The sequence below is a fragment of the Sceloporus undulatus genome, chromosome 5 (assembly GCF_019175285.1).
Source record: "Sceloporus undulatus isolate JIND9_A2432 ecotype Alabama chromosome 5, SceUnd_v1.1, whole genome shotgun sequence".
Classification (NCBI taxonomy): domain Eukaryota; kingdom Metazoa; phylum Chordata; class Lepidosauria; order Squamata; family Phrynosomatidae; genus Sceloporus; species Sceloporus undulatus.
This window is the reverse complement of record NC_056526.1, coordinates 21,691,061-21,707,485: the sequence shown is the minus strand read 5'-3', so window position 1 is coordinate 21,707,485 and position 16,425 is coordinate 21,691,061. Positions and strand designations below refer to the sequence as shown.

The window sequence follows — 16,425 nt, the reverse complement described above, 5'->3', positions numbered from 1 at the left end:
CATCAAATATGTCTTGTGTGGTTTAAGAATTGCTCTGCATTTGTCATCTGTCTGATGCTGAAATATTCAGGGGTTTTAAATGTATTGGGGTTTGTAAAAGTAGTTCTGTGTTGGCCTCTCCTCTTAGACTACCAGCGCCTGATGACAGTCGCAGAGGGGATCACCACGCTACTCTTCCCATTTCAGTGGCAACATGTGTACGTACCCATCCTCCCAGCTTCTCTCCTACATTTCCTTGATGCTCCTGTACCATACTTGATGGGCCTGCAGTCCAAGGAGGGAACAGACCGTTCCAAACTGGAACTTCCCCAAGAGGTGAGCCATGATGCTGTATGCAGCATAGAATCTTGGCTCCTCAAGGATTTAACTTGAGGAGTCAAATTATCAATTATCACTTAGAAAAATTATCATTGCTTGGTCAAGTGTGTGTGCACATGCATGTGTGTTGAGGGATGGTGTTCCTTGGCATTTGGATTCCCTATTTACCCAATGAATGGGCACATTGTTTACAGATACATTCTCCCTAGACTGGAGGAGAGAGATGTTATTTTCTGGGACCACCATTCCCAGTGTATCAGCATGTTTGAGTTCTAGTCCACAAATGTAATTAATTGACTGGGGGATTCTGAAAGCTGTAGTCTAAACAAATAAGATTTCCAAGTCCTGCTCTTGACATGATGTCCAGGCTAGGAGTTTTGTTTCATTGTCAGTGAGAATACCTTATGATAGAGCAGAGCAGAAGCATTTTGGGGTACAGGCTTGAATAGTGAATTAAGATTTGTCCTATTAATGTATTCACCTTCTGTCTCTGTTCTACAGTTGTATCAGAATGAGACTGAGGTCTAGATCCAACATTAGTCCAGAGTAGACCTACTGAATCAATATAAATTGAATAAATGTTTATTATGTCTTCCTGCATGGGATGGTCCTTGTGGTTTCTTCCAACTCTGATTTGATTATCTGAATTGCCAAGTTCCTAGTTAATTTTTTGAAAATGCACCATCAAACTATGTTTTGAAGTTGTTTTCTTTATACTTAAGATAGTTAAGACTTGCCACAGCTCGAAGTTAAGATGACACCACAGCCTGTGGTTAATTAAAAGCAAAAGCTTTCAAACTTCAGACAACTTGTTCTGGTTGTCTGGAAGAGAGAAGGGTTTGAGAAATGTGTGAGTCTTGTGAATGTTACTCACATGTAATATATACATGCCTATCACCTCCACCTGCCTCACAAGTATTGCTGTTGGCTTGAATTCAATTGTTTTGCTCAAACTAGAATAGAATAATTGACTTGTTTGTTGAATTGTTAGTTGAATGGTTACACAGGTAAACCTCATTGTCCATCATGTATAACTTCATCATATACGACTTTATTCTCTTTAGAGAATGGAAGTAGTCTGATTTTTACAAGTTTGACCTTATTGCTTATGTATAAATGTTGTTTATGCTGCTGTTATCATACCCCCCAACTGTTCCAGTTTCGTAGAGACAATCGTGATTAATTCTCTGCCATCCCACCTTTTCAGATTCTTTTAAAATGTCCCAGTTTCTCTTTCTTCTGCTTACTTCAGTTGATGCAAACTGAGATCCCAGTTAATTCAGCAGGAAGGAGAGGAGAAGGGTGAAAGGAGTGTAATGTTGTTGTTCTCTGTAGGTTCAGGCAAAAGCAGACTGCAGAGCCTCTCCTAGTTAGTGTATTCTACATAACTTTTCAAATAACTTTCCTTCTTGACACACTCTGCTATTGCTTGGCCACATGTATCCTGGTTTTCATAGGAAATTCTGGAGAGTATATATTACCATCTACTACAAAATGATTGTTCTAGTTATAGATGAAAAGGTAGAGACTGGAAAATAAATTCACTGATGGATGTTTTGGAACAGGAGACAGTAAAACCATTTGCTCTTTGGCATGCAAATGCTAGTGAAGTTCATTTCTACATTCCTTTTATTGTTCTAGCCAAGTTCCAAGCTCTGGGAGCTAAATATAAACCCTTGGTGCACTTGAGATAAAATTCTAGCAACTAGCCATCATGAATTCTTAAAGGCGCTAATCAGAATTAACACTATCTTTGGGTGCTTTTGGAAGAGGGGATCCCTGAGGATTTTCTGGGTTCAAATCTCCTTTCACATTTTTAAGATGGTTATGCAGAGCCTGATATTTTAAAAGCCTTTGAAATGAAATGTTTGTAGATAAAAGGACAGTCTCCTTTAGCCAAAAACACAGAAGGAATTATAGTACTGCAGACTGTTTAACTGTCGTATGGACCAATGGTTTGCTTCTGTACAATCTGTCCTCCTGCCTTAGGCTTGTCAGTATCAGTACAGAAAACCACGGGGATTGCATTCTGCATGCAGCATATCAAAAAATAACCTTGCAATGCTATATTTGCAGCCCTTCCCTACTTAATGCGCTGTTTAAAAATATTTCTAAACTTACGAGCGAGATAATTAATGTAATTTGGGGATTTAGTTCAGAATACAACCTCTTTTCCCTGTTAGAAATGCACTGCAAGTGGACTTGTGCAACATGCCCTGGAGAAATTGACAGAGCACTGGTACCAATTAAACAGCAGTTCAAAGACTAACAAGAATGAATTGCCATTGCCCTTGTGAATATCTAGGTCTCATGTTATGCTTCTTTGTCATGCTTGGTACATCTGAGGCCTATGTTCCCTCAGGGAGAATAAGTTTTAGTACTCACTTCATTCAGTGGAGCAAAATTCATGTACACTGAATTTCAGATACGAGTTAAGAAAATATATTTTCCTCCCAAAGAAACACTTTATTTCAGGGGCTTCCATTTACCCAAGCTAAAAGTGATTTTATTTCTCATTTCCTTTCAAAGAGAAGATCCAATTTAAGCAGAGAAATCATTGTACATTTTAAAATATCAACACTAGAGCAGATCTTTTTGTTAGGTCTGTGCCTCCAGTGACAGAATTCGGGCTATATGAGAAGAGAGCAAATGGTTCATTGTTGGATTTATTATATTCCTACTGTGGTGTGAGAGGAGTAGATAAACTAAACTGCCTGTGGCACTAAAATCTTTTAGGCCATCACTGTCCATGCCTTGGCCATGTTTCAATGATTTGAAAGCTTTTTTAATTTTTAATTTTATATATTTCTCTAAGGATTTTCCAGTGAAGATGTTCCTTCCTATTCAAACTTTTGTGCCTTCTGGCAGTTTAATCCTTCTGTTTAAGATGAAACTCCTCTCAGCTTCTCTTCCACTTCAGATCTAAATCCTGTTGCTAATCACATCCAGAGTAGACCTTCTGAATATTAAGTAAATCTATTGCTTCACTGGGTCTGCTCTGTTTGGGACCAGTAATTGCATTGAGACCACAGTCTTTAATTCCTAAAATTTAACTATAGGTGGATGTAAATTAATGAATAGATTCTTGGGCATTAATTCAGAGTCAAAACAGAAATTTTGATACCAGAGGCAGAAATAACATGGAAAGAATGGGGACAGGTTCCTGCACATCCATCATCATCATGATCCAAACTGTTTCAACAAACATTTTATTATTCATAATTAACAACATACATATGTTAAATGGAACAATCAGGTCAGATAAGCTTTGCATGAGTAGACAAAAACATTTTGAACCTTCTAAGGGACACTTGAAGACTTCTTCCAAAATGCATCCTGGGGTGACTTTTTCTTTCACCATCCTCCATTTCTTTGTGATTTTTATTCTAGTGGCTAATCTTAAAAATCAGCACTTTTAAAAACATGCTGTGGATAGATAGTGAAGCAATCTTATCTGCTTTCCAGTCCCCCCTCTTTTGCTATCTGCAAAAGGATTCAGTAGGTATCTGCTATTTACCTTGTGTGATGTAGGTAAGCACAGGCAGCTACAGTAGGATCATCTAATAAAATCCCATTATGTCCCAGCTCAAACTTTATTTACATTATTTACTTCAGACATACTTGCAATGCAACCCATAAAATCTGCATTTCTCCTGCTCTTCTTTACCATCCTGTCAGTACTGATTTTGCTAAAAAAAATATTCAGCTAGACAGAGGAAGAAGAAGAAAATGTGGATTGGGCAGGCAGAAAAGAAGTTAGGTTAACTAAAGTATGCCTATAAATTTTAAGTCTCATATCTTCAAAAAATAGGCAGCCAGTCTGGCAAGCAAATCAGAATAGAATAGAATAATAAATCTAAAACACAGTGAGATGTGGTGATACAAGAACACCTACGGACAGCATGTCACAATTGTAGAGTGAAAATTCAAAAATGATCAGATACCAAAGCATTGACTAGATGATGTACGGTTAATCTCAAATGTCCGTCTATGCAGAGAGTGCTTAAAAAATGAAATGCTTTTTATTGGTGTGATTCCTGGCTGTCATATCAGCATTGTAAGATGTTCACAAATGTTTTGTGTTTGATGAATGGGAGAGGTTTTTCACATTTTGTTGTCCAGCAAAACAATACATGATGCTTTAGTATGATTCTTGAGGCAAATTTAGGCTGAAGTAGTAACTTGTTTTATTGTATATGAGAGCATTTCACTGGCCAAACAAAGGAGACACCACTTTTGCTATTAGGTCCAAGCATTCTGTTCATTTTTACTACAGAAAATCAGTATAGGGATTAATGATATTTGTTTATTTTTTTTCCAGGCCAACCTCTGTTTTGTGGATATCGATAACCACTTTATAGAGCTGCCAGAGGAACTCCCTCAGTTTCCAAACAAGCTGGATTTCATCCAAGAAATCTCTGAGGTTCTCCTTCAGTTTGGAATTCCCTTTGAGGGTACCTTCCATTGTAGCGAGAGTGCCAGCAAGTTAAAGAACCTAGTCCTTAATGACTTGACCAATGACAAAAAGAATGGAAACATCTCCAACAACACCATCAACATGTACGAGCTCCTTAAAGGCAATGAAACGATCGCCCGTCTCCATGCATTGGCAAAAAGGACAGGGGTTGCAGTGGATAAGATGAGCATTACCACTCCTCTGGCAGAAAGAGAGAGAGATGTAAAGCTCCAGTGTGAAGATGGGGAGCTGAGGGACTACAAAATGAATGTGCAGCTTCGGGAGGTCTTTGCCAACCGCTTCACACAGATGTTTGCCGATTATGAAGCTTTTGTCATTCAAGCAGCACAGGATAGGGAATCGTGGCTGACAAACAGGGAACAGATGCAAAATTTTGACAAAGTAAAAGGAGCCATATTGTTTCCTTCAAAGCTGTTTCTGTTGCTATATATTTTAAAAGCTTGTAGCTCGGTGATAGAATGTGTGCATTGCATGTGTCTTACATGTGTAAGATCCCATTACTCCTGGTATCTCCAAGGAATAGGGATGGCATGAAAGGTCTCAGCATGAAAAGTTTACAATATTTGCCTAAACCGAGGGTGGGCAACTTGGGAAGGCTAGGGGGCTGTGTTATTCCTACCAGAGAACTTAAATTTTTGTATCTCCCTATTGTACCCCCTGCAAAAAATAATAATTAAAAAACAATTTTCCTTCAAATGGCATCACATACCCTCTAGGAGGCACAGGGGCATTTTTGCCATGTATTTGGGCCCCCTGGACTGTTATACGACCAGGAGAAGACTTTAAAAACAGGAAGGAAGTCACTTTCTGTTTACTTCCCATTAAAAAAAAAAAAGCCTAGTTTTCATTTCCTGTATCAGAAAGACACAAAAGAGGCAAAATGTGGCAAAAATGCCCCCTAGGGGCATTTAGGGACATTTTGAGGGAAGTATTTTTGATCAGGTGTAGAAAAATGGCCCACATGTAGCCTGCAGGCTGCAGTTTACCCACCTTTTATTTTGAAAAGGGTAGTAAAAACAAAGCAATTTGACAGCACTTTAACTGTCATGACTGTCCTACAGAATCCTGGGATTTGTAGTTTGGTGAGGCACCAGAACACGAGGACAGACCAGGCTGACTATCTCACCAAACTACAAATCCTAGGATTCTACAGTCATTGCTTTATTTCTGCAGTGTGGCTACATCCTAGGAAGAAAAAAATAAAATAAAATTTGCTTTGCATTTTGATGTGAGCACACCCAATTTTGCATTTTTAAATGGAAATCTCAATAGTACCTACTTGGTACAAAATTTTTACCTTTCCATAGTTAGGATATTCCAGTGAAAAATGTGTGTGTGTGTATGAATATATGAAGAAAGTATATTAGAAAATGTCTCTGTGAAAATAATGTTCAAGGATGCATGACATCAAGATAGTTGCTTATTAGGAAAATCACATATAATATCTGCACACAGTATACAGTATACATTGTGAGAAGTATACACAAAAATACATAAAAAGCTTTCTTAAAAATATTTTGTTTAAAATTTAGGGCAAATTGAATTTAAGATGGGAAAAATGAGAAATGGAGAAGCTAAAATTAGCAGATTCATCCAACTGTTGCTATCGAAATCAAATAATTAGACGAGCATAATATATACTCATTTGTATAATTTGCCTTACACATTCAGATTTTCTTCCCCCATCGCAAATACACATCCTTCATTTGGGTTTGGTTATTAAAAAATTGTTCAGCAAGTGTAAATGGTAATAATTTTATTTAGATCAATTCTGGTTGCATTTGGGCCTTGATAGCTAACTGAAAATACCCATTACAAACTGGTTATATGAGAAACACTGCCAGAGTTTATGAAACAGTGTTCCTGAAAGTGTTCTTAACCAACGTAAACCAAGGTTGATAACAAGTAGATTTTTGTTCCTCATTATTATTCAGCTACTCTTTCTGAAATCTAATTTGGAAAATGTATCACTTTTTCTGGTGGAAATCCTAGTAGTACCAATGAAAGTATAACTTCTATGTTCAGAAAATATATGTTTTCAGAAAATATATATCTGCCATAGCCCTTTGAACAGGTCAAATTTGATCAGTCCACTGAGATACAGGGTTCTGGGAAGCTGTCCTGAAAAGGGACATCTGCCAACTAAATGCTGATGTCTAGTCTGTGTGATGAGAATGAAAAGTCACAAATTAGGTCCTTTTGGGTAACCCAGAGGTCCACCCTTGATGTTGCCGAAGTAAGTCTCATCTATCCTACCAAATGTTTAGCATTTTTTGAAGATCATGACTTACTTCCAATCTGATTGGCAATGGAAAATGCTGAGCATAATTGTGATTGATATGCTCCTCACCTCTTCCTCATACTGAGTGGTGAGAGGAAGATGCAGTGGGATCTAAATGCACAGAAAGAAAAGGTTTTAAACACCCAGTACTTGCACATAGAGGAGAAAATGTTTTTTCTGTCCGAGTTTGGGGAAAGTATATGCAAGTAATCAAGTATCCACTGCTCTTTCCGTATTAAGTTTTTGTTTCCTGATGGACCTAGGCTCTTTTCATACTACACAATTATAGCATTGTGATTTCACTTTAACTCCCATGGTTATGTTTTATGGAATCCTGGGATTTGTAATTTGATGAGGTACTAGAGTTCTCTGGCTAAAAATTCAAAACACCCCTCCTTAAACTGCAAGCTTCAGGATGTCATAGGATGGAGTCATGTTAGTTAAAGTGGAATCATAGTGTTACAATTGTGCAGTGTGAAAGAGCCCCTTCTGAAAATATCCATAGGACAGAGTTGGCCAGCTAATGAAGTTGTACACAAGCATGTTGCATGATATTTTAACAGTTTTTGTTTTATCTGTCCTGTTCTTCCACTCCACTTTAGGCTTCATTTCTCTCTGACCAGCCTGAGCCTTACCTTCCATTCCTCTCACACTTTATTGAAACCCAAATGTTTGCAACATTCATCGACAATAAAATCATGTCCCAATGGGAAGAAAAAGATCCATTTCTCCGAGTGTTTGACTCCAGGATTGAGAAGATAAGACTGTATAATGTCAGGGCCCCTACATTAAGAACATCTATATATCAGAAGTGCAACACTTTGAAAGAAGCAGGTATGGTCAGATTGACCAGTTTCCAGTGTTAAAACAGAGAGGGTTTTTTTTTTTAAAAAAAGGTCTTGCAGCTATTTGAAAGTTTTCTTTCATTCTGTCTAATTTACCATTTCTGAGATTTAATTGCTTTATTTATATTTTGCCTTTGATTCCTTGAGAAAAGCCACTGTCATTACAATAGAATGAAAAAGGAAATGAAAACAATATAAGAAAAACAAACTATTAAAATAGATTGTACTAAAATGATTTCTCACAAAGCCAGCTACAAATTTAGCATTAAAAATGTAACTTAGCAGCTCAGTTTGTTCTTCCAAATTACAATAGCTTAACTGATTTCATTGGATGAAAGATAGCAGCCTTGTGACCTTCCTTTCAAAGTGCATTAAAAGAGGTGCCTCTCTGTATTGTTTTAATTACGTTTTTATCATTTTTATTTGTTCATCACCTTGGGAGCCCTCATGGGCTGGAAAGTGATACAGAAATACTATAAATAAATCAGCTATTGCCGCCTCAAATATTATGAAATTGTCCTCTAAGGGAATATTGGAAGTGTTTGGGGGCAAAATAAGTAAATAAATAAATCAGCACTCCCCCCCCCCCCCCGGGGTGTGATAATGAAAATACAGTGGAACCTCGCCTCACGCCGGGGATCCGTTCCGGACACACACACACACCTGTGTAAGGCAAATTCTGCCTATGCTGGAGCCCCATTCATTTGAATGGGGTTCGTGCATGCGGCGGCACAGCGGTGTGGGAGCACGCAAGGCGCCATGGGTGTGCGCCGCCCCGCGTCCTCCCATGCTTCTTGAGCACATACGCTCAAAATGCATATAGTGCACCTGCGTATAACACGGGCGCACTGTATATGTGTCCCCTAAGGCCCCTGAAGGACCTTCTAATGTCCTACAGTCACCCACCTACCACCAAGCTGGTTGGTGTGTTGTTACTCATGCCATGGGATTTTGAAAATACTTTGGATTGTGTGAGTTATTTTTAACCCTAACAAGAATTCCAGTGCATTGTGGAGTTTAAAAATGTCTGAAGGAATGTTTGTGTGTGTATTTAGTGCCTTCCATCGAACTGTAATTAAGTGCTTTCCACCCAAACACCCAGAGCCAAAATATATACGGTAGAATAAAACTCCACTTATGATTTCTATTTTGGTGGCCAGACTTCTAGATCTGTGCTTCTTTAACATGCTGGGGGTGGCTGGTGAGGCAGGCTTACCTACTGTACCCTTTTCTTTATCTTTTGCATACTCAGTAAGGGATTCTGAAGACAGTTGCTATTTATCTTGCCTGTTGTAGAAAAACACATGTAGATACAATAGGATCGGCTAGAATAGAATCCTATGCTTTCCCAGGTAAAGCTTTATTACATTATTTACTGCCAACACATACATTGCTTCAATCCAACACAGAAAGTCTGTGCTTCTCCAGCCCTCCATTAATTGTAGCAGCACTTTGAAAGAACAGAAATATTGTAATATACACACACACACACACACACACACAGTTGGGATGGGATATTAATGGGGAACATGTGATCCTCTGATATTGTTAGACCAGTGATGGCAAACCTATGGCACGCATGCCAGAGGTGGCACTCAGAGTCCTCTCTCTGGGCACACATGCTGTCATCCTAGCACAGAGTTTGCCAGAGTTTCTTACTAGAAAGCCAGAGGGACATGGCACTTTACAATAAATAAGTGGGGTCTGAGTTGCAGTTTGGGCACTCAGTCTGTAAAAGGTTCACCATCACTGTGTTAGACATTCTGTGAAATGACACAAGAATTCTCCAAATAGACAGGCTCTAAAGATCCTCACTGCGATAGAGAGATTCCAAGATTAAAGTAATTAAAGTATTGTTCTATTTCAATTACTGTTTTCAGCTCAAGCTATCGAAAACCGTCTGTCGAAGATAGATCACACTGCAATACATCCACACCTGCTCGATATGAAGATAGGTCAGGGCAAATACGAACAAGGTTTCTTCCCTAAACTTCAATCAGATGTGTTAGCAGCTGGACCTACCAATAACAAGTAAGCTTTTAGAAATATATCCTTAGAACAGGTACATCATCACAGTCTGTTCCCTACGTTTGCAGCTTTGACTTTTGTGGATTTTATTATTCATGGACTTAATGAATATATTCTTTCTGTAAGTCTTCCTGTGGTCAACTTCTTCCAAAAGTCATGCTGGAGGACCAAGTGATTCCTAGAGGTAATACTTGTCTAGGCTTTAGTAGGTCCTCCAGTGCAATCCTGTGGTTAAGTTCCAGAAGATGTTGGCCATAGAATTGCCCTGGAAGACCGAGACATTCCTAGAGAGGTATTCTCTGAGATTAAAAAAAAGTATGTTTTTAATTGCTATTTTTCTATTTTCATGGGGCTCCTGTGTTCCTAACCCCAGCAAATGTAGAGAGTCCACTGTTCTTTATTCAGTATTATTAATTTCTTACAGTGGCCCTATAAATGAGAGACCTCTAGGTCACCTTGTTATTAACAGCTCTGCTCAGGTCTTGCAGACTCAGATCTGTGGCTCCCTTGATTGTGTCTTTCCACCTCTAATGTGCTCTTCCCCATTTCCTACTGCCTTCAAGTTTATCAAGCATTATCATCTTTTCCAGTGAGTTGGCTCATCTCATGATATGCCCAAAGTGTGATAGCCTCATTTTAGACTGGATTGTTCCTCCTACCCGATGGTGAAACCCATATCCTTAGTCATTGGGTAAAAAATGAATCCTAGTTGGTTGGCTTATAATACCTTCCTTTTGGCTGTGTTGGTCTGATACTCCTTCTGTGCGGCTGTCCTCAAGATTAATGGCAGCTTCAGTTAGTGTGCATAATTTTGTATAGATATCACAGCACTGGCAATTCCTTTATTGTAGCACTGGCAATTTATCCTCTGCATTTAAACTTTGTAATTGAATACTGCCTGTTTGTAGCTGTATTATCAGAATCTAGGCTATGGCCAAAATTTTTCCATTTCCATTCCAAGACTCAAGCTTCTTCCTCTCTGGGAATAAAAGGAACTAAATGTGATGTAGGAACACACATCTTTGTTTAGTTTCTTTCATTGATTTTGAACTGGCAGTTAACTTGGAGCGAGTCAGGCATGTGTGCTCCAAAATCAAAGTGATTAAATAAGCTCTCTAATTCTCTAATCTCTAGTGATAATCCTGTAATTCTTTGTAATTACTTACAAAGGAACATAATGTATTACATTTATTGGATGCTGGTAGGGTGATTTGTGAGCTGAACATGAGATCATACGACACACCACTACAGTTTATATCTGTTCTTCATGTAAGTCCTAAAAGAATTATGCATGCTTATCATAGCATGTCCAGTCTTTAATACAGTAGTGGGGAACCTTTACTTTTACCTTTACCTTTACAGATATGTTGCACTATAGCTCAGATAATCCATGACTTACCTCTGCTGAGTGATGGGATTTGTAGCCCAAAGATTCCTTGTCCTTGTTTTTTAAAAAAAAATAAACGAGCTTTCTCTAACCTGGTGCTCTCCGACTAGTGGGTTAAAGGAAAGTCACCACCCCTGGAGTTCTTCATCCAGGAATGGCAACTAATCAGTTTAGTTGGAAAGAAAACTTTCACAAATTATGATCTAAGTAAATTCGTTTAGGTTATTATGGAATATATTTGGCATTCGAATTGGTACCCCTTATGTACATTGGTACCCTTTCATCATCTAATAGTGTACTCATGTTCTCAAATCATGAAGATGTAGTCCATTATCTCACTGATTCCAGAGTAGGAGAAGTTTCTGCTGTGTATTGTTCTGTCTCTGAAGAAGATGAGAGAAAGGGAACAAATGGAATTCTGCCTCATAAGATGCTGCTTTTCAATATAATGGTTAAGGCCTGGTTTCAAGCATTAAAAGCAAATACAGCAAAGAATATAAGGCACAATATATGATGTCTGCAGACAAAATTGTGTCAGCCAGTCTCTTGGGGTGTCTTGCTTCATACTGCAAAGAAGAAGCTATCTGAAATGTTGCAAAGACAACAAGAAAATTACAGTGTAGGTAGAATTTAATTTGAGCAGGACTATAGCAGAGGAATTAATTGAAGTTTTTATGATAACTGTCAATCAAAAATCTTTTTAATTACTTTAACACACCTGTGGATTTGAGAACCAGAAGCCAGTATAGAGCAAAAATAGTTGATCCAGTTTATATATTGTCATGCAGTTTAATAGTGTAATCCTGTGCATGTTTATACAAAAACAGGTTGAAAGAGGCCCAAAACACACAGACCAAATAAAGCAGCTTCTGGCCACTGTGGGGGCTGGAAGCTCCGATGCTGCGATCCAGTTCTTTGGACTGGATCAAAAAGGAGCCAGAATAATTTGGCTCCTGGTGGCGGCCAGCTTGGGGCTGCAATGGTGGCCCACTTTGGAAGCAGGCTGTATGGTCACCACAGTCTTGGCGCAATTATGGCCAGAGGCTGCTCCTGCCACCAGTCCACTTTGCCCCAGAATCTTGGTGTTATAATCAGTGTACAGTTGGCCCTCTGTATTCAGATTGTTTTATCCATGGCTACAATCATCCACAACTTGGAAATATTCCAAAAACATATATAAATTTCCAAAAGCAAACCTTAATTATGCCATTTTGTATAAGGGACACCATTTTACTACGCCATTGTACTTAAAGGGACTTGAGCATCCACAGATTTTGGTATCCATAGGAGGTTCTGGAACCAAACCCCAGTGGATACCAAGGGCCCACTCTTCGGTAAGTGTGCATAGAACTAAAGCCTGTTAGCCATCCCAAATTGCTCTCTATTTATGCTCAGTAATATTTATAAAAGACAGTGAGACCAACAAAAGGCAATAAAAGCAAAACCTTTGTCCCGAAATGGAATCTTGAAACATAGCTTTAAAAACTAAATGGTGTATGTATGGATGCAGCTTTGGGACTCCAAAGGAAAACTCTGTTGTTCCTTCCATCAGATATAAAAGTTTTGTAGATAACACTAGAATTTGGAAATGTTTTTCTTTTTTGCACTGTAATTACTAGATGTCTGTCATGTTGTCTGGGGGATTCTGTGGTTTGTATTCAAAAATAACTTGTCCAAGCTCTGGATAGGACACACAATTGGCTCTTCAAAGCCAATGTTAAGACAAATGTAAAAGGAAGTGGATATGCAAGAAGAGGTTTTCACTTTTCTTATTCATAAAAGAATCAGCATAAGCAATATTCCCAGTTAAAACTTTGATATTTTTGATTAACTGTCCCAGAGGGGAAAACTTGCTTAACCCCTCCAGACATCTGTAAGAAAGTCAAAGCACTAGCACGTGTAACATTCATGAAGAATATTAAATATTACCAAGGTACTGACTTTAGCTTTGAGGAATGGACTTAAATTTAGAAATTGTTCAAGAAACCCTGCAGGCTCAAAGCCCTTGTGACCCAGCAGGTACAAGTGCTAAACTTGGAATTGAGATCTTAGTTGCTTCCCTGAGTCAAAGGTTCAGAATAAAACCTTTTCTAGTTGGTTGGCCTTTGAGATTCTAGTTCATTTAATTTGGATGCTGTGCACATGGAAGATGGAATAATACACTGATAACCTTTGATATGCAAGTCCAATTAAAATGAATAGGGGTTGTGTAGGATCTTCAAAGTCCTTCTTTTTCGTATCCCTACCACTAAAATAAATTGTATTTACAGATTGCCTTGTTCATAGTTAGCCCATGCTTTTTGTTTATTTATAGGATAAAATACTCTGCATTCTTACCAATATTGCCTCTAACATGGCTTACCATTCAAAAACCAGATCCTGACTGATCATGGAAGATAAGCAGGATCAGCTCTGGGTAGTACTTGGTTAGGAGACCATCAACGAATATCAGCTACTGAAGGCTATATTTCAGAGTAAGGAATTGGCACAACCATCTCTGAGTATTCCTTGCCTAAGAAAACCCTATGAAATTCATGGGGTCACCCATAAGTCAACAGGCAGGTTGAAAACACATGCACACACACAAATGGAGAAGAAGGTTGGTGGCCAGACAACATGTTCTTTTTAAAAATATGTAAGTCACCTGTCAAACATGCTCTCATATCTGTCTTTCAAATCTTCTTCTGCATGGATCTGTCTCCCTCTCATTAACCACATCACATTGACAAACTGGGCCTTGTCCTACATGTAGGGAAATGCTGAATGATGATAGGTTTCAACAGTCCTTTGTGAAAAGACTTCTCACTGAGGCCACAGTATTGGAAAAAGAGCTGCTCTATCCTCTTCTCTGCATTGCTACCAAAGGACTGAAGGAGATGAAAATGACAAATATCTGCTCAGGCCTTGAATTGTCATGAGAGTGATATAGATTGAAGGTGGAAGGGACAGAGTAGTTTAAATCTGATATCTGAATTATCCCCTTTTAAGATATCTTGTGTGTGGGCTAAGACTGTCGTGTTTGCACTATAGAAGTAAGGAACAATATTTCAGAACAGTTCAAAGTAAGAGAGGCTTTGCTGCTGCTTCTCTTACTCCTCCTTCTCTGTCATCATTATCATAAGAAAAGAAATTGCATTGATAAGGCAGTAATTGGCTCCAGTATTGCTGGAATATTAAGAAATTACATGTTTGAAGCTACTGGAAATAATAACTTGACATTTTTCTGTCCTCAACCATACCTGCATACTTCGACTTTTACATGGGAACCTATATAGTAGGGTAACAGAGATGTTGGGGAGAGGCTTCCTGTGCAGAGTTGGTTAGGTTGAGCCTTAATTAAAACCAATTAAGAGAGAATATTACAGTCATCTTTAAACATCTGAAAGTCTGTCACACAGAAGATAAAAAAAATATTTTATTGCTTCAGAGGATAGAATTCAAATTATAAGAATAGTAGACTAAATATTAGCAAGAGCAGTTTGATGGTGTTAGCTGTTCTACAATGCAGCTATCTTGGAAAATGGCAGACTCCTTGCTTGGCTGTTTATCAAGGATATTGATTGATTAATTTCTTGTATTCGGACTAATTTGAAGTAGTTTCTTTTGAGGTCACTGCCACTTCTGTGTTTATATTAGCCAGCAAAGAATAACTCAGAATGTGTTCATGACATGCTTGCTCTGTTCTCAGCATTTTTTTTTCATCTTGACAAGTTTTTAATGTGTCATTATGGTTTGAATCCTATTGATAGCCCCAGCTAGATAAGACCCACTGTGGAATGGTGAGTCAATTTAAATCCCAGTGGTTAGGTAAATCCCAGTGATTCAATGGGTTTTCTGTAAGTGGGACTAGGAGTAGGAGTCAGACATCTGTGTAATCTTTAGAGAGACTTGTGAGAATATGTGTTAACAGTGTTAAAACCATGATTTTGTTTCATCATTTGATTAATCCAACTGAAATTTTATTGCAATCTTCCCATCTTCTTTCATTTTTTTCAAATAATCTCAGTCGGTGGGTGAGTCGCAGTGCTACAGCACAACGCAGGAAAGATCGCATCCGACAGCATTCAGAGCACATTAGTTTGGACAATGATTTAAGAGAGGTAAGTGCTATGGTTAACTGTAGGTGTGTTTGTGTTTGTGAAGAATTTACAAAATCATTACTGAGCATCCAAACATGTGAAACAACTTTTAGATGTTTGGATGTATTTCCAAGAACATAATTGAAACATTTAATGCTGAGCAAGAAAGTGTTTATGCATGGGTAATGTTAAATGTAACATCTATGCTTTATTTTGGGTTTTTAAATTGCATTAAAAAGCCACATAGAATGTTGACATAAATGTTTATTGCCACAGTATACTACTGCAGTTGAACATCAGTGTTTCTGCACACATCAGGGTTTATTCTCACAAGACAAAAATAATTCCTCTCAAAGGGTTGGTATTTTAAAACTCTTGGTCTGTTTCTGTGGTCTCCTAGCTTGTTCTCACAAGAGACAGCAGTATGTGTTCAGGGGAAAGAAAACATGGAGAAATCCTTTAGCAAAAAGAAAATAGCAGGAAGGTGTTGTTGGAAGGAGTTTGTTTATATTCATATGAGACTTTATTCTGCCTTTTAGTGTTTACACACCACCTACAGTGGATAGTTAATAGCAGTTAAACATCAATAAAATTATAAAATATAATAAAAAAGCATAGCTCAAACACAATATTACTAAAAATTAAAGAAGCCAACTGAACAGGAAGATCTTTGGTACCTGCTTTCCTTATATTTCACCATGTGGCAGTCTAGCTTCTCGGGGCAAAGGATTCCAAATTTAGGTGCTCCTAGCAGTATCCTGGATCTGAGTTATGTAGGTTTTAGAGGTTGTCCTTATAACATAGAATTGTCCTGGAAAGAAATTGGTCAACAATAGAAGCAGACTTTGCAAGACAAGGATAATACATTCCTGTAAGTGATCTTTCACAAGCATTTCTCTGAATTCTGGACTAGCTACAGTTCCTGAAGATTTTGGAAGTTAGATCAAATTGTAGTAAGCCAATATGATCTCTCTGTTCACTCAATTTAACACAAGTCTTTTGAAAAAAGC

At 38.2% G+C, this 16,425-nt stretch overlaps 1 protein-coding gene across 4 annotated transcripts in view; it reads left to right on the top strand.

Annotated features, from left to right (window-relative positions):
- The window catches only part of DENND5B (DENN domain containing 5B), a 141,022-nt gene that overhangs the window by 79,642 nt on the left and 44,955 nt on the right, over nucleotides 1–16,425 (top strand). For all 4 annotated transcript variants that reach the window (XM_042470629.1, XM_042470628.1, XM_042470630.1 and 1 more), the window contains 5 exons: nucleotides 128–315; nucleotides 4,640–5,176; nucleotides 7,679–7,910; nucleotides 9,802–9,952; nucleotides 15,343–15,436. In XM_042470629.1, coding sequence (XP_042326563.1) covers nucleotides 128–315; nucleotides 4,640–5,176; nucleotides 7,679–7,910; nucleotides 9,802–9,952; nucleotides 15,343–15,436 — 1,202 coding nt within the window. The remainder of the gene's footprint in view (nucleotides 1–127; nucleotides 316–4,639; nucleotides 5,177–7,678; nucleotides 7,911–9,801; nucleotides 9,953–15,342; nucleotides 15,437–16,425) is intronic.